At 38.2% G+C, this 27,758-nt stretch overlaps 2 protein-coding genes across 3 annotated transcripts in view; both read left to right on the plus strand.

Annotated features, from left to right (window-relative positions):
* Window positions 1–849: 849 nt before the first annotated feature.
* Window positions 850–20,909, plus strand: LOC121513182 (sorting nexin-1-like). Its single transcript, XM_041792757.1, has 15 exons — window positions 850–978; window positions 3,680–3,827; window positions 4,860–4,972; window positions 5,067–5,133; window positions 5,329–5,372; window positions 5,522–5,663; window positions 5,744–5,822; window positions 8,630–8,705; window positions 8,834–8,947; window positions 11,950–12,043; window positions 12,184–12,389; window positions 13,042–13,185; window positions 15,722–15,802; window positions 17,601–17,672; window positions 19,704–20,909. Exons 1-15 carry the CDS (start codon window positions 859–861, stop codon window positions 19,752–19,754), a joined length of 1,551 nt encoding a protein of 516 aa, XP_041648691.1. The 5' UTR covers window positions 850–858; the 3' UTR covers window positions 19,755–20,909.
* A 1,836-nt stretch (window positions 20,910–22,745) lies between these two features.
* csnk1g1 (casein kinase 1, gamma 1) overlaps window positions 22,746–27,758 on the plus strand; it is a 60,880-nt gene continuing 55,867 nt past the window's right edge. For both annotated transcript variants that reach the window (XM_041782668.1, XM_041782678.1), the window contains exon 1: window positions 22,746–22,937. The gene's annotated coding sequence lies outside the window, so the exon portion shown is untranslated. The remainder of the gene's footprint in view (window positions 22,938–27,758) is intronic.

Below are 27,758 nucleotides of genomic sequence, written 5' to 3' on the forward strand. Positions count from 1 at the left end.
AGCAGGGACAGAGCTAGATGAGGATGATGGAGGAGACAAAAGCAGGGACAGAGCTAGATGAGGATGATGGAGGAGACGAAAGCAGGGACAGAGCTAGATGAGGATGATGGGAGGAGACAAAAGCAGGGACAGAGAGCAAGATAAGGATGACGGAGGAGAGGAAAACAGAAAGGAAGGGTTATATAATATACTTTAATACTACCACTTTTACAAGCCTGTAGCTGGGGGGAGGGTTCAATGGAATGCCCCTTAAAGCCATATGTTGGTCCAGAATCAGTGTAACTTTTAAAGAGAGTAACCTTCATTCATTAACGGTGGTGAATAATTTAAATCTAACCCCACAAAATAGAAAATAAACCAAACATTAGCTCTTAGCTGTGATTACTGCAGCACTTGTGTGATTGTTCTTCAATTAATCGTTGTGTAAAGAATCGTGAGACAACATACAGCACAGCTGTACACCATTAACTATGCGTCTTGAAATATTTCACTTTGTGTCCATTTTTTTTAGATACAGCTGTATTTGAAGTCTATGGAAGCCCATTTCTGCCAAAGAAAAAAGAAAAAAATGTGAAATGATGAGTCAAAAAGTCATAATTATGAGATAAAAGTTGAAATTATGAGGTAAAAATTCTTTAAGTGCCTAAGTTCCACATTTTTCCTTTTTAAATGGCGGAAATGGACATCCATAGCAGTCACATACCGCAGCAATCAGCCTGTAAAAACGAGCAAGTGTAGTCATGTTTTCTCTGGTATGTTACTCGGCGACCAGCAGGTGTCGCTGCATGTGCCGGTCTGATCTCAAATTCCTCTACCCGTCAACTTCCGCCTACGTCATTCCCTCTCACAACACGGAATATGGCGGCCAGCTCAGATCGGAATCCTCCTCCTTTCCCTGCCTCAGAGGAGCCCGGAGCTGGACCGTTGGACATGGCAGACGGAGACAGCGACGAGGGAGAGGATATCTTCGTCAGTAATGTACGTTTATAGTTTTGAAATATAAATTAAGGTATTTATGTGTTGGTTTTATCCACGTTAACGTCCAGAGGGGAAGATAGCGGCAGTCTGTCAGCCTCTTTATCTGACCTGCATTCATGGCATCCTAAATAACCGAAAACTCACAAAGAGGCGACAAATGACAGATTCTACATATTAAAAAAGAAACAAACCTGGTCTAAACACAACCGAAATAGATGTACGACGAATACACTTGCCGGGTGTGACCATTAGCTTCTACATTTTAGCACAGTTATGTTGTCGACAGCTCCAAGAGCTTTATTATTGATTTAAACGACCCCATTTGCTTGTAATAATACCCACTTTTATTTGCTGGTTTAGTTAAGAAATTCTAGTCTGCTTTGGCTGACATCCAGCTCACATGACACAGACCAGCCACCCCCTAATTCTTGCTTATCTACAGTGGTCAGGTTGGGGTGTTAACATCCTAGAACATCTATGTAAAAATCCGCTATTAAAAGTAAAAGTCCCGACCAGAAAGCAGAGACAGAGAAAGTGCACGACAGTTGCACTTGGGTAAAAGTATAGTAACTGTACTTAAAATTTACTCAAGTACATGAAATGGTCTGTAAATCTACTCAAACAAAACTAGAAAATATTTAATTTAAAGTTTACCTTAAACACTGAGAGAGTAGCTTCTGGGGCTGAATGATTTGGGAAAATAATCTGCGACTTTTTCCAATATTGCATTGACGATTTGACATGCAATTGTTTTTAAAGTTCCTCATCTTATGTATTTTTCAACAAAGGCAGGCAATAAATTATTCTGTTATAACCAACCTAATATAGATATATCAAACACAAACTGTTCTTTCCTGTTGGAAGGCATATATGTTATGATGAAATATCATGATGCCTGAATCAGTGAGACCTAAATATCTTATATTTATCTCCTGCCAACACAATAGTGCATTTACTGATGTTTAACTTATAACCTTTTAAGCAATCATCATGACAACCAGGGCTGAAAATCTTGTGATCGACTGGGGTTATTTTGACACATACTGCAGATGCAGTGTGAACTGTTCATTTTTATGTCATTCTCATTTTTGAATAAAAAACATTTCAAAAAGACAAGTAAGATTTTTGTAAACTGTTTTAGACAAAGTTGATGCTTCAATATTTGCATGAGGTGTAGAGCTTAACATCTCTGCTGCTGCTGCTGCAAAAAAAAAAAAAGTACAAAATTGTATTTCAACACATCAGGTCAAAGAAATATTGCAAATTCTGCAATTTGAAAATTGTATGAGGACATTTTGCGTTTCACTTCATTAGTTGAAGAAAGCTGGGCAATTAACCCAAAATTAGATTACATTACAGTATATCCAACTGCAATTTTCAAATTGCAGAAGGTGCAGTATTACTTTTACCAGAAGAGAAGAAGGGTCACAAGTTAATATTGTGCTGATTATGATATAGAATATAGAATGATTTATTGCTTGCTTGGCAAACTTGAATATTTTTAAAGTGTGCTATATAAACAAAGTGGATTGGATTGCGTTTGCTGAGGAATGCATAAGATTAGAAGCTTTAAAAATAATTACATATCTAATCACAAATGCAATATTGGAATTGAAAAAAACATAATTAGATTGTTTTCACAAACTGTTCAGCCCCTATAACTACTCAGTACTTGATGTAAACTTTAAATCAAATACGTTTAACTTTCACTTAAGTAAATTTTAACCAGAATAACTGTACTTTTACTTGAGGACATTACCCCTGTACTTTTCCCACCCCTGATTGTCTAGTCCCAGTGAATTATCTGTGTGATGGTTACTTTTAATGCATTTGAAAATATTAATAAATAAAGAGGTCCACTTTTACTGTCCTTTGTTAAAAAGTTCTCTGGCTCCTTGACAAGTTGATTAGTTTTTACATGTTTCCTTACTTAGTGAACACTGTGTTTGAAAACAACATACTATTTTATTGATCAAAAGTGTAGAAATGTCCTGAAACTGAAAAATCAGTGTCATTTTGATAGGGCAGTTAAGACAGTTCAAATGGGTTTGCTCACGTTTTTTGATAAATTAGATTGAAAAAAAAATCATGCAAAATTGTGTGTTCTAGGACTTTGGTTTTAGTTGCAGGGGTATAAAATCAGGGTTTAGTATCAGATCAACTTTTAAAGTTCTAGCGTCCAGACAACCCTTGTGAGGCTTATTTGAATATAAAGAATACACTTTGCCAGAGATAAATGTGTCACCGTTACATGCTTTAACATAAAAAGGAGGTTCAATTGTTTTGTTCTGACAGGAACTCACCAAATTTGAGAGGCAGGGAACCCAAAGTTTTTCTCTCTCTTAGCTGTGAAATAAGCCATTTATCAGACAATAAACCATATCTTTCAGATTGATCAATTTATACTCTTTGATGTTTGTATTCAAAAGTATTACTTCATTACACAACTAAAGCATGTGTTAAGTTGTTCTATAAATTTGTCTTTTGAAAAAATGTTGTTTGCCAGCCCAAATATGAGCCAAACCCATTTTTTCTGGTGTTTTAAAGAGCCAGTCCGGTCTTATATTCAGGTCAACACATTTCTGTATGCTGTTCCTCTCTTTCTTATTGAACTGTTTGAACTGTCAGTATTCAAAGAACAGCTAGCGTGCCCTCCTTGGGTGTGTTTCTATGACTCATTAAATCCCTTTTTCCTCTCCAGAGTAACCCTGTGCCTGTGAGTCGAGGAGTTTCTCAGCCTGACTGTGCAGACGACGAGCCATCAGACATTTTCAGTGAGGAGAAGGTCAGCAGCACAACGGCCAAATCCAACGGAGTTCACTCTGACGACGACAACGACCTGTTTGCTGGTGCGTAGACTATTTCTCCATTTAGTGTGGGGGAGGTCTTGTGAGATGCTTTATTTTTAAGCTTTAGTCATACCAGACCATTTCAGTATAGATCTTAAAGAGGCATTCCGCTGATTTTTCACATGATGCACCCTTTGGTGCTCACGAGGCTAATCAGTTAATTTGCTAATGGTTTTAACCTTAGCTTGGACACAGCACATTACAACAGAAGCCTGTGTTACAGACTTAAACTGTGGATGTGTGCATTTTCCAGGCAGTTTAATGTTTATATCATTTCACTGATCTGCCTTATTGCCTAAGTAAAATCCATTTTCTCCAGTACTTGATCTCAAATTAGATTCTGAGGCAATAAATCCCCTACATGGATGATTTTAATCTGTTTGTAAAATGTTTGTTTTTTCTCCCCCCTGTTTCTTCACTATTAGCTCCAGCTGGAGTAAAGAAAGTTTCTGTAGAGGTTGTCCGTATCAGAAGTAGTAGCATAGTTATGATTATCGTGCTTCATCTTATTAAAGAATAAAAATGGTTAGTATCATAGTAGAGTGCATGAAACCGTGATAGTCTTAGCGATGCACATGGCAGCCACATAATAGCCGGACTATGGCTTGATTTTTATTTCAGCATGCATGACTGCCTGCGTGAGTGCTGCATCTCACACGCCTCACACGTGTGTCTCACCATGAATCTATATCTTTCTGCTTCTGAGAACCCTGTTTACTTTGCTTTAGCAACTACAGGGTCTAGGTATTAGTGTAATCCAACAAGTAAGAAAATATGACATACTTTTGAAGGAATAAAATTAAATAGTTTTTAAAACATTAAAGTAGCTGTAGAGATTTTGCTCAAGAATGTGTAAACAGAGCATGTGGACTCAAGCTTTCCTTCAGGGAGTTGCCAACGCAGGAGTGTGCTGTTCTGGTTAAATCAGGTTTTATTGTTTGACTCAAGGTGCAGGATGTGATCCTGTCTGACATTCACTAGAGTCATCTTTTCTTTTTTGGATAATATATCAAAAGTCTCCTCTTTCCCCAGAGGCCCATGCTGAGTTAAGCACAGACAAGCACGCCAGCTCTGCTCGGAAGGAGCTCTCCACCTCCTCGTTCTCTCAGAGCCCTGCAGCCCTGCAGCCCACCTCATTGGAGCAGGTACAGGCCATGACAGAGCTAGAACTTTCTAAGAACAAGCACTTGCACAATTCTTCTGCTATTTGAAGTCTTTTGTTCTTCTTTTTAATATCAGCTGGAGGAGGATGAGGCCAGGGACAGTTTTGATGTGGATGTTGCCGTCACAAACCCAGAGAAAGTTGGTCAGTGTCTTTTTTTTTAATTCATGGTGTTTAAATTTTTGATGTATCTTTTTTTTTTTTTAATTTCAGTTTAAAATGTTAGTATTTCAAGCAAAAATGGTTATATATCATCATAGCAACCAAATTTCTTAAAGCATCAGCACAGACCTTTCCTAACTGGTTTTGTAAATGTTTTGCCAACATTTGTCCCTTTAGGAGATGGGATGAATGCATATGTTGCCTACAAAGTCTCCACCAGGGTAAGTATTACAGCTTTTTTATTTTATATAGTAAGTTATATTACAGTAGCTTAATTATATTAATTTTATGGCCATTTTACACTGCTATTTTGTCACTACAGTAATTATTTTTAAGTACCGGGTTTCTGGTGTGCTGTTTGTACATTTAGACGTCCCTGACCATGTTCAGGAGCAAAACCTTCTCTGTAAGGAGGCGTTACAGTGACTTCCTGGGTCTGTATGAAAAGCTGTCGGTAAAGCAGTCACTCCATGGCTGCATCATCCCACCACCGCCTGAGAAAAGTGTTGTAGGTGCGTGCTTACATGTTGGTCTTATGTGTGTTGGACTTCCTTTTTTGCCTCCATATTGAAACTGTTGATTGGATCTGCAGGAATGACCAAAGTGAAGGTTGGAATGGATGACCCTTCATCTGTAGAGTTTGTGGAGAGAAGGCGAGCAGCTCTGGAAAGGTAAGAATCAGATCATGTTTGAAATTGTTAAGACTAATGATGCACTGATGGAGAAAACCAGGGATAAAACTAATACTGATATTGAAAATAACAATTCAGGCTGGCTACACAGAAGATGATTTCAAATCTTGAATAGCTAGGAAAGACAAAAGGACAGTTTCAATCAGTCATCCACACAAACTAGACCAGTATTTCTGTACCCTTTTTCCTGTCAAGGCACCCTTTAAAATGTCAAAGTTCTCAAGCCATCCTGATCAAAATATATTGATGGAAAACAAAATAATTATCTGACATCCCTATGATTGCTGGGGGATTCATTTGGCAGTAAAGAAGATAAACCTCTGCATCAGTGGTCTTAGCTGGTAGGTCAGGATCCAAAAGTGGGTTATGAACATAAGATAAGATATTCCTTTATTAGTCCCACAAGGGGAAGTTTTAAAATTAACAGCAGCAAAAAGTGGTGTAGACAAAGCAGGCCATTGGTGACAATAACACAATAGAAATAGAGGACAAATAAAAGTAGTGCACAAAAGAGCATCCAATTAAAAACAAAGAATAAATACAAAATATGGAATATGAAACATCAGTTTACGAATATATACGCCATTACTGGACATACACCTCTTCTTTTTGTTTTACCCTGTTTAACAGAGATAATAGGCAAATGTAAATGTTTTCTCCGTATTTCAACACATTGTCTCATTTTTTGGAATAACAAAGCTGCTATCAGTGGGAAATGGTGTATAAAATGTTTGTTTAGAGCCATTTATTTTGATCTGTCTACGATAGGAGCTGCAACATGATTCATTAGAAAAAGATGCAATGTTGAAACTTTTGAAAAATTGGGTTATGCTTTATCATTAAAGAGACTGTTGCTAGACCAGTTGAGAACCACTTGCTTGGATGCACTTTTTAAATTCAATTAAAATGCCTTTATTTTCATGGAATGGGTGTTTAGACCTTATGAACACATTTTGGTGCATTTTGGTCCACTTGCAGAACTAAAAAGAAAAACAAAAAAACCTAACTCTTGTGCAGTGCTTACTGGCATATGCTTATGTATTTTCTGGCCCAGATGCTGACATGATTTCAGGAAAAAGGGAAATGGGACCATTCTGGTTGTCAATGTCAGTATTTTTAATAATTTACATTTGCATGGTAACTCTTAGCTGAATTTAAAGCATTCTGAAAGCACTCTGATGATGCCAGAAGGCACCCAAGGGTGAGCGAGGGTGAACTAGACGATGCCACTGCAAGACTACACACACATTTTTAACTAACAGTTTTAGAGTGGAGAGTCCACAGACACGAGACCTACAGAAACCGGCATGGTTGAATGTGATGTCAGAAGAAATACAAAAATGTAGGATGATCAATGTCTTTAGCAGGCTGTCCTGGTAAATGTTCAGTGAAAATTTTAAAAAAGGATAAGAATATGGAAATCCTAGTTGTAGGCTGTAAGTATGCTACATCTGGTTGATGATGTTACCTGGTCCTCTCTCTGCCATTGGCCATTGTAGATATTCTGTCGGAGGCAGCCAACCTTGAAGCATGAATGTGAATAATATGTGACATTCACAATTCATGAGTGATTGTATTTACACCACACTTGAGGACTAATCTGACAAATAATTGGTTTCAACAAGCTTCAAATCAAGTCACAACTCCTAATGTTTGGTTAAAAATATCAGAGGCAGCAGTTAGGAATAAAAGTTTGCAAACTGTAAGCTGATATGACAACAGATAAACACGGCTGCTGACGTTGGTTTGTGCATCATTGTTTGTAAATGGATCTGTGAACAGCGCTGGTATCAGTGTTAACTCAATGCATCACTTCACCCCTATTTAATAGATCCTAAGTAACACAAATGCAGGAAAGTTTTCTGTGCTGTGTGGAAAGATGAAGGTTTGGAAAAGCTTTATTACTATTACACATCAAATAGCAGCCCTGAAATATGTAAAGAAAAAAAAGATGCACAATATCTATAATTATGTTTCTACATAGATTCACATAAACCAAATACTAAGCTTTGTAATGACCATTTAACGTCACAGGTGTGATGTAGCTATCAAAAGTAATACAGGTGATCTTTTATGCAGGATGACAAATATATGCATGCTTTCATTGTTTTTTCCAAGGGCATGAGTGAACGAGGCTGAACATTTGCTGTATTTTTTAAACTTTAGGATGTTATTTTTAGAGTAAATTTAAAATTGGGAGAGCCATTTTATTTCTTACTCACCATGCTTTGGGAAACAGGAAGAGTATGGATAGTAAAGGTTAGTTTACTTCTTCTTTGGCAGAAAGGTTCAACAGTTTAACTTTTATGTGGCCAAAGCAAGCACTGGTAGGTTTCAGGCTGGTGACTCAGCAATCCTAACAAAACCGGTATTCGTTATAAAACTAGCTGTTTGTGTGGTTATTCCAGTCCGGAAAATACCAGACAGAAAATATGTTGAACCTGACTTGGATATTCAAATATATTTATCTTTTTGTCCCATGTTTTAATTGTAAGTTTTACTTCTTCAAGGGTTGCGCAGTGGTGCAGTGGTTAGCACTGTTACCTCACAGAGTTTCTGGTTCGACTCCCTGTTGGACAGGGCCTCTCTGTGTGGAGCTTGCATGTTCTGCACCTGTGTGACTGCTTATTTGTCTTCATATGTCAGTTCTGTGATTGGTTGGTGAAAGGTCCCTGGTATACCCCGCCTCTAGGATCAGCTCTGGTCCCTGCGATTCCTAATGGTGTGGAATATGGATGGATTTCTTCTTCACTCTAGTCACACTGCTACTATTTTTCTTTTTGTAGGTATCTTCAGAGAGTCGTCTCCCATCCTTTGTTACTGCAGGATCCTGACGTGCGTGAGTTCTTGGAGAGGGATGATGTGAGTGTTTTGAGCTATAAAAAGGCTTTCTTGTGATAATACACTGGATAAGACTCAAAACCAATTTCAGAAACAGAGTAAGTCACCTGTCCAACAGTGAACACTTTGGTTTTTTTGTTTGTTTTCAGCTTCCTAGAGCGGTGAACACTCAGGCCCTGAGTGGAGCTGGCTTCCTCAAAATGATCAATAAGGCATCAGATGCTGTCAACAAGATGACCATCAAGATGAATGAGTCTGATACTGTAAGGACGCTCTGGGCGGAGTGGGATTTTAAGATTAGATTAAATGTTATAATTCTGTTGTGAAAAGATAAAATATTCATGTTTGATATTTTCTGCACGGTATTAAAACATGAACTATAATGTATATCTGAATACTATACATTGGGATGGGGTGGTATCCGCTTATATATACCATTTAATAATACCATCAAACAATCCCCAAATTTTCCTGGGTTCTACAGTATTACCCCCAGGTGTTTGAAACACCTGAAGCATGCACGTGCAAACACTGTCAGCAAAGTGCAGACATTTCATTTAATCCTTTGACAAAATGCTCTAGAGTCTAAGATAATGACTGTGGTCACTGGGGTGCAGGAAGTAATCTATAGTTGAATCATTTTTTCACACCTTACAGGTAAGCAGCATTACGTCAGGATCCAGTGATCCTCCATCTCCTTTTTTTCCTCCCTCTCTCTTTCTGCGTAATAACTCGTGCTCTTTTTCCCCCCATTGTTGAGGAAGTATGAAAACAACACTAATAATCCACAACTATTATCATACACTATCGAAAAATGTCAAGTAATGCACTGTGTGGTTCTAGACAGATAAAGATCAGTCTTGATTACTATTTTTTCAGCATTGCCCAGCCTGATGAGTTCTGTCCTGCTGCAAGTTCACTTAATGGGAAGCTTGTTAAAAGTTACAAACAACTTTAGAGCCTAAAATAACCCAACAAGCACCAATTAACTTTATCTTTATAATTTTCCTAAATATAGAGATGTTATAGCTGTATCCCTCAAAATTGTGATTGTAAAAAAGTTGCCCAAAGTCATTTCAAACCACAAAAAAATTATTCTGAGAATACAGAATACAGCCTCTGAAAATACACTCATCTTTATAAACTGTGAAAAAAACAAAACTAAAATGAAATTATGCTTAATTTGCAAAAAGACAGCATCTTTTTAGAAAATAAGCTATTTACAGTAGTGCAATTAAATCTCTAAGTGTGCCAGATACTTTTGAGCATGCATATGTTTGCAGAAGACCATTTTGAAACAATATTAAGTGTGACTAGTGACCTGCAAGAAAACAACACAATTATACCCCAGATTATATTATATTAAATTGTTTTTGATGTGTGCGCTTCACACTACATTTCTGCAAAAGAAGGAAAGATATTTCTGGAAGGAAGCAGTACTCAGGAACACACTGGATCTGTGATGTGTTAGTTTTACTCCTTCAGTTTTTATATGCAAAAACAATTATTGCTCTCTCTCATTTGGTTCCAATTGTACCTGCAGTTAAAAATAGATATGAAAATGGGAGCGCCGGCGATCCTGTAGGTTTTAAAGGGGTAAGTGGTGCCACATTTGTAAGGAACATGCATTTTTTTGAATGAGCAGCAGAGCTGAGTATGTGGGTGCAACCCACATATACACTTACCAGATCACCAATGCCACACAACTTATTTGCTGTTGCTAGTGACTCTTGTTTTGAGTTTCTGGTACCCCCTGGGGCTGACAATCAGGTGCCTGATTGTCATCATCGGAGACAATCTCATGTAGAGGGATATGGAGATGAGATGATGAAATCTATCCTAAGATGACAACGCTGGCCGCCACAGAGCGGAGAGAGACACGTATTCTTAAGACATTTATTATAAACATGCGCTCGTTACACAGCACCGTCTTCATGATGGTAATTATAGCAATACTATGGCTATATTTTAATACCCCAGGATATGGTATTAAAATATCAATATCAAGTTTATTTTTGCATATTCATTGTCCTTTTTTCTGTCATAAATCAACAGTTTAAAGTTTATTTTTGATAAATAATTGCATAGAAGGATAACTCATATGACAGCTAAGTGAAATTAAAGTTTAAAGTGACTGTAGGGACCAAAAAGGCTCTCCAGTGGAAGGTTGTGTGCTTTTAAAGGAAAATAAAATCACTTTTAAAGAAAGGAGAGCTGCTGGACTTCATTCGGGGACACCTACACCAATCCAAGGTTGTATTTTAAATTCCTTTATGAGATTAAGTCATATCAAGTTACAACAGCTGTTTGGTTGAAGGTTGTTATTAGATTTAAATCACAATGTATTGTGACATTGTAATTAGAGCTTAGATCAGGCCCAAAAATTCCAGCCCAACCCTAGCCTGTTCACATTCTCTCCAAGTCCAGCCCAGTTCTTCCTGAGTATAGTTTAAACCTGCCAACCTGAGCGAATGTGTTGCTTGTTATATAAAAATTTAAACTAAAATTCTGGGTTGTTTCAGAGACAGAAATCTGCTCAGATGAGATTAATGAGTGCAACACAGAAGCATGCATTACAGGCATGGCCTCTTTATTGTTTATAAGAGCCACGAGGAGGAAGAGCAGACATTCAGTATACTGAACACAAAGAGCTTTTTGGTGAGCTTCAGTCTGCACTGCTCCTCATTCACTTCATTGCTAAACTGAGTTGCATTGCACCAGATGATCATTTGAATAATTTGCTTCTTTTTCCTCCACCTGTACATAATTGTACGCTGCGCTCTCTCTCCCTCATTTGCCCCCCACTGCACAATTTAATTGTTCTCTTGTGAAGTGGAGCGGGTAGGCAGCACCGATCTTTAACAGCTTTTCACACTCATTAAATTAAAAACATAAAACTAATTAAGGAGCCATGGTCTGGGCTGGGCAGCTTGTCTCTAGATGTGACCTGTGTAGTGGGTCTGCACTATTGCTCTGAAATTATTACAAGAATAATAGACAAAACCCCCGGAAATATAGGATGAAAAATAACTATACTGCCATGTCTGACAGAAGGTCTGTGACTCCCCTTAAGCTCAACCTGGCCTGGCCCAATGGGAGGGGCGGGGATTATGGTCCAACCCAGCTTCAGGCCTCATCCAGTTGGCCTCAGACTTGAGCAGTAAATCTAACCTCTTATTGTAACATCTATCTTCACATTATGGCAGGGCAATCACAGGCCAATTAAGACATAATGAGGTTGATTCAGTGTGCTTTTGTGTCTCAGTGGTTTGAGGACAAGTTCCAGGAGGTGGACAACGAGGAGCAGCAGTTACGGAAGCTTCACGCTGTGGTCGACTCCCTCGTCAATCACAGGAAGGGTAAGTTGATTCTGCCTCCCTGAATTTACATTGTAACACACTGTATTACAACTCAGACGCCAGAGAAGGGCCAGCTGCTCGCCTGTTTGAGGTGAAATCTGAAGACTGAATAAGTTCTCTGTTTCCTCCCTCATACCCAGAGTTGTGTGGGAACACAGCAGTGTTTGCCAAAAGTATGGCCATGTTGGGAAACTCTGAGGACAACACGGCCCTGTCCCGGGCCCTGTCCCAGCTGGCAGAGGTGGAGGACAAGATGGAGCAGCTGCATCAGGAGCAGGCAGCGAGTGACTTCTTCATCTTTGAAGAGCTGCTGGCCGACTACATCCGCCTGCTGGGTGCTATAAGGGTAAGCTCACAGCAGAGGGGGGTCAATGACGCATAGGAGGAAGTGATGATAAGATTAAGATGCTTTAGAAGTAGTTTGGCCTGGAAAGATATGTTAGAGGATTTGAGTTGAAATGAAAAAATATTCTGTAAGTCTTTTTTATCTTTTAGGACTGAATTATTTAATAGAAAAATATGAAGGGTAACAAAACTGTAGTAAACAAGAGCACAGTGTTAGGGCACATTAGATTAAAATATTGATATGCTGTTTAAAATGTCCATAATTGTCTTAAGAAAGGCACCACTTTTGTTTCCATTTTGAGAATTTCTGAATAAAGGTGCTCTTTTACATCCATTGAAACATTTTACCTTTTCCATCCACTGCAGGATGTTTTGATTTTTCCTAGATCAATACCAGCTTTTTCATAGCTGTAGCTGTATTTTTACCACATTGTTTAGATTTTGAGGTATCTAAAAAGTGCAGATATCTGCCTCAATGTCCAGTCCTTTTGTCAAAGCCAGAAAAAAACGTTAGCGATAAATTTTTAATAATCTATAAGCATTAAATTGTTTAAGGGCCCAGTTTTACTGCATGCATGCCAGCTGTTCTCTGATGGGTTAGTGGACTGATGTGTTACTAAATCAGTCATCTTATCTAAAATTGATGTGCACAGGGGTGTTTTGACCAGCGCATTCGGGCGTGGCAGCGATGGCAGGAGGCTCAGAGCACACTCCAGAAGAAGAGAGAGGCTGAAGCCAAGCTGCTGTGGGCAAACAAGCCAGACAAACTGCAGCAGGCCAAAGAAGAGATCTCTGAGGTAACAGCTGCTCTGAAGCACACCTCAAAGTGCTTCTGTCCAGTATTGTAGAGCAGTTCATTAAAGTTTCTATTCTAGCATTTGGTTTTGGCCTCTAAAATGTTCGGATTTGCTTCTTTTCTTTCAATGAGGGCTGTGTGTTGGTGTTTTTCCAGTACATTGTGACATTTTGTGGCCTTTACATTTTTTTAAAATTTCACTTTACTTTAGGAGCACTGGTGACCTAGCAGTTGGCCTCTCATATAGAGGCTATTGTCAGGGCTGTACACAGGGTTTGAGAAAACAGAGCTTTCTGGGGAGATCTGGGGGCATGCTATGTGTGAAAATTGTTTTGATTTCCCTGATTTAGATATGTGCATCTTTAGCCGTTTCCATCTAACCACTGGAGATTTTGTTGTACATAAAGATAAAATAGTATAAACATCTAATAAAGCCCATTTACGCCAAGTAAAAAACAAAGTGAAAGTAAGGCAATTCTTGAAAAGAAAAAAAATATCCTAAGTCATAATTATGGGATAAAAAGTCATAATTTTGAGATAAAAAAAATCAAAATTATGAGATAAAAATGAACAATTATGAGATAAAAATGAACAATTATGAGATAAAAATTCACAATTATGAGATAAAAAGTCTAAATTATGAAATTAAAAAGTTTCTCAATCTCAATTTCAACTTTGTATCTCATAATTCTGACTTTTTATCTCATAATTATGACTTTTTGTCACATAATTATGGCCTAGGATTATTTTTTCTTTTTAAAAATTGCCTAACTTCCACATTTTTTTTTAAGTGGCTGAAATCAGCTTCCATAAACATCAGATCTGGGGTTAAAGCAGGAAATCTGAGGTGTACTCTCTGGTTCAGGTCTCAGTTTACTTTATTTGTACCTGTAGGTTGTAAGCATGTAGGATTTACTTCAGCAGTGTGTGGGGGGCCTGGGGGTCCTCCCCCTGACTTTTTTTAAGTTCAAAATCTTCATTTCTTACATAAGAGTGTGTTTTCACTGGGTTTTACTTAAAAGAAGTAGCTAAATAAACTCTTAACTGTTTCCCCATGAAACAGTCAGACCGAATCACCCTGAAACAAAATCAGACTGTCTTCTAGAGTCTACCAGTAAGCCAGTATAAGATCCCAGAAAAATTAGCAACCAAATCCAGTCAGACTTTCATAATAGCTGGTATTTTAAAGAGTACAGAAGGTAGTTATTTGAAAAGAGATGAAGAAATCATAAAATACGCCAGCATACAGTCAGATCACACTTCAGCAGAAATACAGTAATGAGTCTACCAGACTCAGTCATGTGAAGAAATGTAATCTCCTTGCCTTTTGATCATCTTTCATTCTGCACGATTTGTGTCTGTCTGAAGAGTTTTGAACACTTTCATTACCAAATTTTAAAGTATATGCACATGAATTTGTTCCAAATGACTAATTATCTGTTGCTGTTGTTTGAGAGATTTCCCTCCAAAACAAGTGAGACTTTGTTTGTATTTAACATCTTTGCTGTGACCAGCATGTGTGACAGAGTGGCCCAGGGTCAGCAGCATCACCGCGCAGACTCACAGCTGACAGGATCAGATCACTTCATCAAAAATATTCAGAGCTCAGAGGAAAACCAGAGGAAAGGAGTTAACGTGGGGGACACATTTATTTTCTCATCTATAGCTCAGTAATCCAATGGGTGCCTGTGACGGACATGTCTGTGTTTTTAATCAGAGCGGTGAGTCCCTGACTTAAAACGATACAGATACAAGCAGACACAGACGTGAGCGAGCTGTGGGCTCAGGCTAAATCAGCGTGCTGACCTTCTACTAAATCATAGATTTGAAACTTTGCCTGTTTTTTGTGAATTTTCTCTTATCTTTGCTGAACGTTTCTTCCTTCTCCTTTGGTTTTGCTACCACAGCCTCAGCATCTACCAAAGATTGCATATTAGCAAGAAGAGCATTCACTTCACCCCCGATTTAGAAAAAACACACACAATCAATGACTGTTATAAGAAAGGGAGTTGTTCTTTTAATATATTTGCTTTTACCATGGTAAAGTGAAGTTATTTCAGATTTACACTTTAGAAAAATACTGAGGTCCTGACCTCGGTGACCTCAGTGATAGGTACAACCATTTCTATAGTCCTCTAAGTGAGCAGCTCGGGTTCAAGGCTGACCTGCAGCTCCTTTCCTGCATGTTCCTCCCTTCTCTCCCTGGTTGCCTACTCTATCCACTGTCCTATCAAATATTTGCAAAGCCCCAAAAGAACTGAATAAATAGATCCATCTTGATATTGTCTTTTTAATCAGATAAACCAGCCATTTAAAGAAGTTAAAGGAGTTAAGTGGTGGTAGTTTTCTACTGCTTTTATTTATTTTTGTAGAACAATTTTTAAGCTAATGATTTGATTAAATGCAAAGCTAATTCACAATGTAGCTTCTGTGTTTTTGTTTTATAATCTATGATTTAAAATGCTGTGTTCTAAAATGTTAGAATCAAAGCTTTGAAAGGTTTTTGGTTGATCTTTTCCCTCTGTGTGTGTCTTCAGTGGGAGGGGAAGGTCACTCAGTACGAGAGAGATTTCGACAGGATTGGCATGACCTTACGCAAGGAGGTTCTCAGATTTGAGGTAGGTTTTTTAATTTGTTCATAAGGGTTATAAAAGCAAATAAAAAGTCTGAACATGTGCTAAAGGCTCTGAAAAAAGTGGATTTATTTCTTCCACAGGGCTAATCATCAGAGAAAGGCTAAAACATTGATGTGAATGTTGTGTAATAATCAGTGGACAGCCAACCTTCTGGACATGTTTGACCTTTACATTCAGATTTGTGCATTATTAGACAACTTGTGTGATTTGCACATTTCAATGGGAGAACAAATGATGGAGGCCAGTCAATACCAGCACTGCACTCTAGTCAGCACCTACATAACAGAAGGTTACAGACTGTTAACATGTCTGTCTTACTGCTTTTACATGTCTATGGATTTACTGAAGTAAAGGAGAAAGCTTTCACACTCTAACAGCTGTACATAACAAATGCTGTCCATATTTTTTAAATCATTAATTTATTGTAGGGGACAGCACACATTAACGAACATGGACATGTAAATATGCCAGATTGTAACCATAGGCTAATTTCCATCCATAGTCCCTGGCAGGTTGATGGTATACCTATAAAAGTGTACATTTAACACGTACGTAATGAAAGTAAAAATCTATATAAAATCAGACAACACCAAGTGTACAATATAATACAAATACATACATACATCAATACAGAAGGTAGCTATATGGCTTTGCTTAAGACTGACCAGGAATAAAGGGGCTGTTGTAGTTGAAGTGCATAAGGCAGATGGTAAAGTTTATATATATTGCAAATGATTATTAGTGTGCTTAAGAAAATTGCACATTTGCCCTTGGCCTGATTATGTAAAGTGCTCCTATAATAATCCAGATTATCAGTAAAAAAGCAAGATTTGCAAGCAAAAATTTGTTTGATGACAGTTAATTTTCACGAAAGTGTTTGCAGCAGCATCCTTGCTGCACACTTGCTTTTAACATTCAAATAATTATGGTGGACTATCTCATATTTGATAGTGGACATTTTTTTAGTCACACTTTTGGCCAAAGTGGCATGAATTTCTGATTTTATTATTTTACTTGGATCTGATTTTTTATTCCATTTGGGGTATTTAGGTACCTAAATGTTTTGTGTGGACACATCTCAATGCACACTGAAAGCTATGACATCTAATAGCTCAGACCACATACAAAGGTGGTCTGGAATGCCTTCATCCAGACTGGATTGGGTGTGTAGACCAGTAGTTCTCAAGTGGTGTGCCTTTAGGCAAATCTAAGTGTGCTGTAGAAATTTGTACTATAATAATACCATAAATTTTGGAATTTGTGGGATTAATAAAGGAATGTCTTATCTTAAATGGACAACTACTCTGTGTAGGTTCCCATTCATTCAGGTTATGGTTTTCCAAATCTTGGTCCAAAGGTAGGAAACTGGACTTGACTGAGGTTCTTGATGAGATTTTGTCTCCTCATGAGCCTTCCTCATGAGCTAGAGAAGGATAGAGATGAGAAACTGTATTTGACCTTGAGAGGGATAAAAGAACTCTACATATTTATGCCATTTTTGACACCCTGACTTTCTTACAGTTAAAGAGATTGATCACTAAAATGCATAACTGTATGTTAAAATATTCTGTTGTGTTTTTACTCTTCAAACTTTATTTGAATTGTGTTTCTGAATAGTCGGATTAATGTTCCTTACTAAGCAAGTAATTCTGGAGTTTTGACCTCCTAAGACTATTTCTCGTCTTTGTGCACCAGAAGGTGAAATTCTGCCAGAAATTCCTGCAGTTGTCCTTAATATTGGCAACAAGCTTAAAACACAAAACCACTTTTGTCTTTCCAGAAAGAAAAATCCAAGGACTTCAAGAGCCAGATAATCAAATATTTGGAGGCAATGCTGCAGTCTCAACAACGGGTAAACATTTCTATTTTGAGTATACTAAGTACAGGTCATTCAAGAAGTATTCAGACCACCTTCACTTTTTCAGTTTTGTTATGTTGCAGCCTGAGATTACAGTCTAAAAAAAAAATACTTCTATTTTACACAACTTTCACAGCCTTTACAGATTTTGAAAAGACTAGGAGTACACACTAACACACTGGTGTCAGCAGATTTTTGTATGACACACACACTTAACATTTGCACCTGATGAGGGATCACGGACTAAATGATTTATCAAACCTAACTAAAGCCAATTGAAAACATCAAACTCTTGCAATTGCAATGGTTTAAAGGGGAAACAAATATGCCAGCTGGCGGTGGTAGTTGCTTTGTCACCACTCTTCCTCTCTCACGGTTCAGCATCGTTGTTTGATATCCCTGCTATTTCCTGTCTCACCCTCTCTTTTTCATTTGCTGTTGGTGACACATGTTTGCAGTCGGGTCAGTAATCTGTTCTCACTACCTGATTGCATCCATAGTCAGTTAAAAAAATTCAAACATGTTTGACTACGACTGAGGTGGGGTCAGGTCAGTTCCCCACAAATGCAGATCTTTGACCCAACTAGGCTAAGGTCTGACTGGCCCCAACTAGTGCAGACTGGTTCAGACTTTGCACAACTGGGTAAAATCTAGCAAAAAATCTTGTAGTGTCCTCAGCTTTATGAGATTAAGCCTTTAAGACCTACAGGAGCACCGGCTCTCCCAATGCTTTTCTATCTTAAACCACAGGTAGAATTGCAACCAGATGAGATAGAGCTTATTGCTTTTTGCATATAAAACTGGAACAGTAACACTAATATATCACACATTCAGTGAGTCCCAGAGTAATGTTTCTTTCCAGAAATATCCTTCCTTCTTTTGCAGAAATGTATTAAGTAGTACACACAACAAAAGCAATATACTATAATGTAATCTGGACCGCTGCCTATCACAAAACTTTCTACTTTACATGTACGTGCTGATGTATGATGACGTTTATGTGCACAAAACCTATTGCGTTATTTTTCTTGCAGGTCACGAGTCGCACTTGTTATTGTTTCAGCATGGTCCTCTGCAAACAAAACCTGGCACACCAGATGGATGTGTTTCACACATCCATCTGGTCAACCACTCATAGACAGCGTTTGGGAAAGGGCAGAGGCTTTGAAAAAAAAAACTCGGAGGGTGATTGGATGAATGTTCTGTCCATCAAATCTTTACAGGCCAATCAGAGCAATAAAACGTGATGTACCCGCTACAGAGCTGTGCCCAGCCAAGGAGTAAACTCTATAGAGAACTGCATAACATGAACCATGGCGACTCTAGAAATGTCAGTACATGGCTTTTGTCATTTTTGAAAAGAAACCAACGCAATGCTGTTCTTTGTTCTTCTAACGAAGAAATGTCATCAAGTTCTGATTAAACTGGCACTTTAGCAGCATCCACGCTAAGCTCTTACTCCACGACTCTGCTGTGCCAGAGAGTACTGCCCCTCGGCACTGATTGGTCCTGTCACTTTCTAACCAGCCCCAAAATTGTTCAAATGGGAGCTTTGCAAGATGGGTTCGCCAGTGAGAAACACAGAAACAGGTGTATCCATCTGCTTTGCAGAATTACTGCAAACATATGCATGCTCAAAAGCATCTGGCACACTTAGAGATTTAATTGCACTGTTGTGAAGAGTTTACTTTTTATGAACATGCTGTCTTTGCAAATTGAGCACAATTTCATTTTATCCTCATTTTTACCTTATATAGTAGGTCATAAAGGGTTAAAAGCGTTTTTTATACTATAGCATCAGGCTGTAATATAACAGAAGTGAAAACGTGAAGGGGTTCTAAATACGTTCTGAATGCACCGAAGATAAACTCATCTCAGCACATTCTATTTCTGCTTGATTTAAACTTTTACTCCATGTGTTCTTTTTTATTATTGACAATGACAGATAAATATTTATCATGGATGTATTTCAAAGACAATTGACTGTTCCCTCTTAACCATGCTTATTATCCTGCTTTTTTTCAGCTCATAAAGTTCTGGGAGGCGTTCCTGCCTGAGGCAAAAGCAATAGCTTAATGGAGAGGGAGACTTTTTGTGAAGACCCCAACTGCCTTTTTCGAACACTTTACCTCTTGACCAGAACTGAGAGGACAATTTTGAAACACACGACAAACTTCCATCCATTTTTTGACTTTCTAATCATAGTGTATTCTCTTAACTTGTACAGGTCTTTGATAAAATAAGCTGCAGCAAACACGCATTACTTTGGCATTATTCTTTGTTTGTATTCTTGACTTAAAGATGGGGTGAAGCAAGAATCCAACAGGGATTAACCCGCCCATAGAATTTCAAGAGCCCACTGTATCTGTCAGTGGGACATATTTATGTCTCTTGCTTAAACCAGTATATTAACACTGAGGTACTGCCCTTGATAACATTGTCTATAGTTTACATTAGAAGATATGTAAGTCATTCCAGTCTATTAACAGCTCATGTGGATGGATGCATGATGGAAGATTTTTTGAAGCACTAAACTGTATTTCACAGTTGAAAAGCTGTTTTTTAGTAAGATACCACTATTGATGACTGAGCTCATTTACCAGGAGTATTAGCACATTATTACAGTATATAACACAATGCATTATAGGTCATATAAGTCATTAAAATAAAGATTTGACAGGTTTAAAGGCTTGTCAGAGATGTTACAAATGACAACAGAAATGTGATGTTACAGTGAGTGCAGGGTGAGAAATGCAATCACTACTATGTATTTTCTACGATGTATTTGTTAGAATCCTGTTTATTATATGAATTGATTTCTTCTGCATAAAAAATTTTGAAGTATATAAAATTCTTGTAAATGAAAATGAGTTTAAAGGAACTCATTTGGAACTGTTGCAGCGATTGTTTACTGCCCCTGTACATGAATGTGGATGAGATATAAACAAACATGTACAATACTTGAATGGAATCATAAAAATGTTGACTGAAATTAATAGTAGCAGCCATTTTTTTAGTAAAACTGGTTTGAAGATGACAGAAAGGCACATGCGTTTAAGTGATATGGTCCCTTATTTTCTTATTCTGCATTTGTAAGTGTAGTTTTTCTGTCATGTCTTATTTACGTAAGAATGTGCTTTATTTTTGTAACCACTGCATCAGCACACACATTTTCCTGGAAATGTTATACAGGTAGATGTAAAAGAAAATAAATAGGATTGGTTAAGCTTTTGGCTCTGTGTTCATGTTTGTTTTGTTGGTTTGCTTAGTTGTGTTTGGTGATTTTCAATGGGGTTCAAGTCAGGGCTTTGGTCAGGCCAGTCAATAAGGTTCACTTTGGTCCTCTGGAGGGAGTTCTTCACTCAGGACGCAGATGTTTTGGGTCGTTGTCATGTTGAAGACAAAGAGACGGCACAGACCCAGTTTTGCTGCTGACTGCTTTGAGTTTTCTTTCTAAATCTTCACATATCCATCTTTCCCCATGATTCCTTCCACTTTTACCAGATACGTGTGTCCCTGTGGGGTCAGTGTTCTTTTGGTGATGTGTCTCCCTTCTTTCTCCAAACATCACCAATGTCTCTTAGGCCAAAGAGCTCTAGTTTGGTCTTATCTGATCAAAGAGCATGCTTCCAGTATCAGAATCTTTCTCCGGGTTGTCCTTAGCAGACTTCAGTCTGACCTGAAGGTGTCTCCTCCTGCAGAAGTGTACTTTTTCTTGGTCAATTCCTGTACAGGGCTGTAGTGATGGTCTTCTTTGAGACTACAATTCCTGACTTGTCTAAGTCATTCACTAGTGTCTTGGCAGTTGTTCTGGGCTCTTTAGACACATCTCTCACTAATTTTCTTTCTATGGTCTTTGAAATCATTCTCTTCCTACCTCTGCCAGGCTTGTTCTGGACTGGGTGGCTCTCTGATTTTCTTGATGATCCTTCTCACCCCCAGTTCTTGACACTTGGAAATGCTATGATAACTATAAATCCTTTTACTGCTTTGTGAGCATCATCAATTCTTTTTCTCAAGTCTAAACTGTTTTCTTTGGTTTTTGCCATGATGCTTTTAATCCAGGGACAGCTCAAACCAGTTCTGAAGTTTTTAGACTGTGTGTAAATGTGAAGATAACCCTCAGTTGAACTTGATTTTACAATCAAGGCACTGATTACTCGGGCCCACAGTAGGGAGGGGCCCTTGAAAAGCCTGCAATGAAAAGTGTGTTTTTGTTTATTTTTTCTTAGTCATCAGTGCCATTATTGAATCAAAAGCAACTAAATTAATCGGTCAACAGACTAAAATTGATATTAGATAGAGTAAAATACAACACTGGGGGCCCTGCTCCTCCCTTTAAGTGTACAAATAATGCAAGTCAATTTAATTTAACCATAGTAAAACTATTGCTCATAAATGGGGAAATTAGGATTCAAAAATACATTCAAATGCAAAGGTATTTGTAAAAATGACACATTTGTTGCTTGTCTTGCCGGTTAAGGGGGGCCCTATAAAATAGTCTTTCTGGGGCCCCAAAATCCCTAGCTATGCCCATGATTTCATCAAACCTTCTGTAAGGAACTTTGGTTTTGTGTCTACTTTGGTGAACCATGTGGAAAAAGTGATTCTTCTTGTCTCTTTGTAAATCCTGTTCTGTAAATGTAAGAGGTGTTTTTAATTTCATCTTTCTTTCTTAATGTAGGGTTGTCTTAACAGTTGATATTTTTGTTAGTCTTTTAAACTTTTATTTCACTTTACAGCAATTCTGGCCCCCATGTTGAGCACTCTTGTCGTCAACAGAGCAGGAAAAGTAGATTACTGTACTCAAGTAAAAGTACAGTTACTCTGGTTAAATTTCAATTAAGTAAAATAAAAATTAAAAAATGAGTTTAAAAGTGCAAGTACTCAAATTAAACTACTCAATTACATTATTTTGAGTAAATGTAATTAGTTACTTTCCACCTCTACTTAATATCAAACTCCTTATCCAATGGTCCAGTTGTTAATTAGCCTGCATCAGTCTGACCCGGAAGAGCGTGTGGAGAAGCGGGCGGTGCCGTGTTTGTCTATCCGGTGTGTCTGACCGTTTCACAAGCAGCAGCGAAGACTGGCGAACAGCGAAGAATGGAGAGAGACGAGACTCCGCTGTTAGCGTGAAACATCAGTAACAACAAGTAAGAACCGAAAAACCTCCCCACAGGATACAGGGATCCGCGTTCATTTCTGCTAGAAACAGTCTAGCTGCTTCTTCACCGTCTGGATTTATTCACAGCGAAGGTGAGTCTCTTGTGTTTGTTTGTGACGAGCTAGCAAAGCAACATTTGAATGTAGGCTGTAGCTAATATTTTTGTTGCTAACGGAGCTAATTTCCTTGTTGCGCTCGGTCCAGCTGTCACCTAGCCATCAGTAGGTGTTAGCTAGCTGAGCCGTTAATACCAAGCAATGAATGTGGATCATTTAAGCAGTCCGACTAAGTGTTTTGAGAAGAAAAAATACATGAAATCGACATTTCCTGTAGATTATGTTTTCAGTCAGAACAACCACTAATGTTGGGCTAACGTTAGCTTTGTATGATGAGGTTTGATGTTGTAAGCTGGAAGGCTAACTTGGCTAACGGTTAGACCGCTTACTAATCGATGTGTCCATCACTAATGTTAGACTGCCAGGGTTTGCTTTGTCCATGGAACGCTGGCGCACAACTGCCAAGTCGCTTTCTTGTTTTGATTCAGCCTGTAGGCCTGTTTACAAAGGATCGATCATGTCTTAATATCTCTCCAGCTGCCTTTGCCCAGCACTTCCTCACATGTAGAGTAGAAAACAGAGAAGGGACGCACAGACAGACTGGCACAGGATTCAAAATACAACCAAGGCCCCTCCTCAGCCTGGTGCTCACTGTGGGCAGACGTGTATTGAGCTAACTGTTGCAAGTTCGATCTAGTTCAGTGCATTAAATAGGAGTTGAATTTTAGCCTTGTCCTTATGTTGCAAACATCGTCCACTCATGGTGAAACGTGCACAGATATGACACTGCTGGACGGAAATGTTCATGCTCAGCTGCATGTACGGGTTATTGCTGAATCAATAGACAATGTATGTCTATTACTCAGTTACCCTCTATCTAGTAAAATGATTGATTAACCCATATACATAAAATAACCCAATGGCATGCTTTGAAGGAGCCACGAGAAACATTTTTGGAGTTAATATAGTTGAAATGATCACTGTTATTTACTACTAGTTAATATTTTAGCAAGAAATGTGGCCATTTGTCCTTACAATGTGTGGATGCAATTGTAATTGACAATGCTGACATTTGTAAAAGAGTGATGGACCATGGGAAAAGACGCAGCAAATGCAAAATACATCCATCAATCCACTGTTATTATCCAGTGAAAGTACTTTCAGTGGAGATAAAACTGTTTCATTGAAGCATCCAAGGGTTTTGTTGCTCTCTTTTGACAGTTAGCTGGGTGTCCTCATGAACAAAGTAAGACAATAATATTGAATTTTTGCTCATATGTTGACATTCACTTTTTCATTTAACTGGTATGTTATTTAAATGTAGATCAGACCTAAAACTTTATTTCTTATGAACACATAATCTTAAGTATGAGATGTACAAATGAACACATTTCAGTCTTTAAAAACACTCCTTAAAGTATAAAGAATGATGACTAAAGAAAAACACTCAAGTGGATGTTGGTCTGTTGGTCCAGCTAAAAGCTTGACTGACCCATTTGTCTATACAGCTGATATTTATAGCTGACATAGGTAGATTTTTATGGCCAAAATAGTTTTAAATATTGACAAAAATGTGCACATCTGCTGATATGATAATTTACGTGAAGCCAATATCTGCCAATACTGAATAATATCATGCATCCCTATTTTGAGTATATCAGCTTAAGCAGGTTGATATTTTTCATAATTTTCTGCTAAATTTTGGAGGATAAAATTTGTGATCAGAGATACACGATGCATCACTTCAACATCAATATTAGCCAATACTGGCCCCTGCAGACAGACATAGTCCATCTGCAAATAATGGGGCATGAAACAGTGTCAGCAGCCCACGTTTACCTGTTGGGTAGGGCTGGGAAATAAATCAAAATTTAGATTAAATTGCAATATTTTAATGTGATTTTCAAATCACGGATGGTTCGGTATTTCATTTACCTGAAATGTGAATCAAAATAAATGTCTTTTTTTTTTAGCATAGATGTTATCTCTGCAATCATCATGCAAACATTCAAGTGTACCTCTAAATTTTGTGTTGATCATATTTGCACACTGACTTTGAAACTTTCATCCATCATTATATTTTTTTCAGATCAGGTCTGATTTTTTTTATTGTGGCATTTTTCCCACATCTGTTCGAGTCATTGATGCAGGTGATTGACTGTGCATCCCAGCTACTGCAGCTCTCCTCTCTCTCTCTCTCTTTCCCTGGCACTGAAACTTACCTTGAGACTAGGGGTGCACAGATTGTCGACCTGACTGATTATTGAGGCAGATATTTGGCCGCCTTCTTTGATTCTTTTGTCTAAGCAGTATAAGACAAGTTTACCTAAAACTTAGAATTTTAACAATAAGTTGAAAAACAAACAAGTTGTGATTTGAGTGTGTGGCGTTTTTAATCGGATATAGAGCTGAAAAATGCATCTAAGGCCCCGTCAACACGACAGTATTTTTGAGTGAAAACGCAAAAGTTTTGTAGCGTTTTGGCTGTCCGTTTACACGGCAACGGCGTTTTGGTGCCTGAAAACAGAACTTTTTGGAAATGGGCTTCATAATGGAAGTTTTTCAAAACGCCTGTCTCCGTCTAAACAGGGAAACTGGCACTCTCTGAAAACGGACATGTGCACTGCAGCTGCAGTAAATATCCATGCACGAGTACGCTTATAATCCATGCGCAGATGGGAAGCCAAAAACAAAATAAAGATGGCCGACACCAGTATACTGTTAGTGCTCCTCACTCTTTTGAATTTAACTGTACTTCTCCAACAGTGTTGATTTACTTCACCATCACTTGGATCAGCGGAGATGTATTTTGTGCCTGCACCAGATTCTGACTCTACCCCTACGCCGTCGAAGGGCAGCTCGAAGGCGATATTTGATTTTGGTTCATTGCAAAATCACACCACCATCTACTGGCCTGGCATGTATACTACGTCGTTTTTGCTGTTTCCCGCAGTCTCATGTGAATGGAGATTGTTTTGAAAATGCTGCCATCTAAACGTGGAACTTTTTTGAAACGAAAACGGAAAACGAAGCAAAACGTTGTGTGAACGGGGCCTAAGTATAGTGGACTCAGTGTGCAAAGATCTTTACTGTTGAACAACACATCAGCTTAATTGTTTGGGTTTTTTTAAACTTCAGTATTGGTATCAGCCCTAATTTACACAACTGATGCACATTTAGTTGGGACAAGTGGCTGGCCTTTCAGGAAATGCTCTGTTACTATTTATATATTATGACATTTTTAAAAACATTAATGAGAGGTGCAAGCTAGCACTGAAATTGATATCCCATCTACTTTTAAATACGTCCTACAGGCTTGGCATTTGCCCTAACAAGAGCTTTGTAGATTCATTGTATAGTCAGCTCATGCTGACATCCTGTAAAGGAAAGTGTGAAAAACCAACATAGAAAAAAGAAATTACAAATGTATCACTTTTTATCACAGTTATAAAAATTTTCCAATCAAGCGCCTTAAATGTGAATATCCTGGTTTCTGTTCTCCTTTATGACAGGGAACTGATTGTCCTTGTTGACTAAACGGGAAATTAAGGATGTCATCTTAGACTACTCATCCTTATGATCAATGTCTGACACATTTAAGTTAAAAAATATCAATGAATTAATTGTGGTAAGAGGCTGGCCTTTCTCCAAGCGCTCATATAATTTGTATACAATTTATCCTGCCTTAGTAATGCAATCAAATGTATTAAAAGTGGAGGATCAGCGTCTGCCGGTTGTGCTATAATTGTCAGATATGTGGATCAAAGCTGTAGGTAGACGAGTGAGATCATTGTCATAGATGTGGGTGCACGCTGCAGCTATGTATTGCATGATGTGTTTTCTCTATGAATTGATGGAGGAGGAAAATTATGGCAAATCAAAATGCTCTCCAGTCATATCTCATAAGAGCTGGCTTTAAGGAGCAGGGCAGCTGTTAGTTGGCACTGCCTCAGTAGGTGTCTGCACTATTGGCAGCCCCCCTCTCAGGCTGATCTTTCTGCTGAAGGTTAATCACTCCACTCAGAGCCTTTATGTTTCTGTAAAAATGAAAAGATGTCAACAGATTAGTCATTTTAAATAGATGCTAATCAGTGTTTTTGGGAGATGTTTTGACTGGAAAATTTGTAGTATTTAATCAGAGTTATTTGATCCTTTAGTAAATCTACAGTACCCAACCCGTTCACTTGGTACTAATGGAAAAATACCAGCAAATACTTCTGGATTTCAAAAATATCAATTAACCAATAACTTCAACCATTCCTTGCTCTTGAAATGTTCTGTTTCGCTACAACCCGTGTCATTGAACATCTTTTCTGCCGCTTTTAGTCAGAGTATGGTTTATGCCTATGATTAGACTGCAAACACTCAGTCATTAGATTGTGTATGTGTGTGATGCTCCACACTACATCTACACACTACGACTTTTCAGCAGCCTTATGAGCACCAGAACAGTGAGATCATCACTTAAAGTGCAGATGAATGCAGTTAGCAGGTAAAATAAATGAAATTGTAATGTTTGGGCTATTAGTATGGGGGGATTGGTCATAAATTAGATTCTAAATCCATTCAGATTCTAGTGTTTGTGGTCATGAAATGCTCATTGTGCCTATTCTGTTTGGCTCAGATGCTTTGATTCCATCTTATGTGTATAACATCCAGCGTCCCCTTCTCCTGAACAGTGATGTGCTTTTGTTGGTTCACTCACATGGATTCAGGCAGGCTGTAGACAGCTGACAGACAACAGACAACACCTTCTAGCAGCATGGGAAAACAAACAGTTCAACAGAATGGTAGGCTGGTGCAATCATTTGTTTTTCATAGTCCAGATCATCCATCCTTACCCATGTGTGAGATACT

This window comes from Cheilinus undulatus, linkage group 1, assembly GCF_018320785.1.
Source record: "Cheilinus undulatus linkage group 1, ASM1832078v1, whole genome shotgun sequence".
Taxonomy (NCBI): Eukaryota; Metazoa; Chordata; class Actinopteri; order Labriformes; family Labridae; genus Cheilinus; species Cheilinus undulatus.

What these genes read in the sequence shown, in the direction of transcription:
- LOC121513182 (XM_041792757.1), top strand. Translation starts at nt 859, where the DNA reads ATGGCGGCCAGCTCAGATCGGAATCCTCCTCCTTTCCCTGCCTCAGAG. An exon ending in AGGAGGTTCTCAGATTTGAG is followed by an intron (nt 15,803 to 17,600) that starts GTAGGTTTTTTA and finishes TTGTCTTTCCAG; the next exon opens with AAAGAAAAATCCAAGGACTT. An exon ending in TGCTGCAGTCTCAACAACGG is followed by an intron (nt 17,673 to 19,703) that starts GTAAACATTTCT and finishes GCTTTTTTTCAG; the next exon opens with CTCATAAAGTTCTGGGAGGC.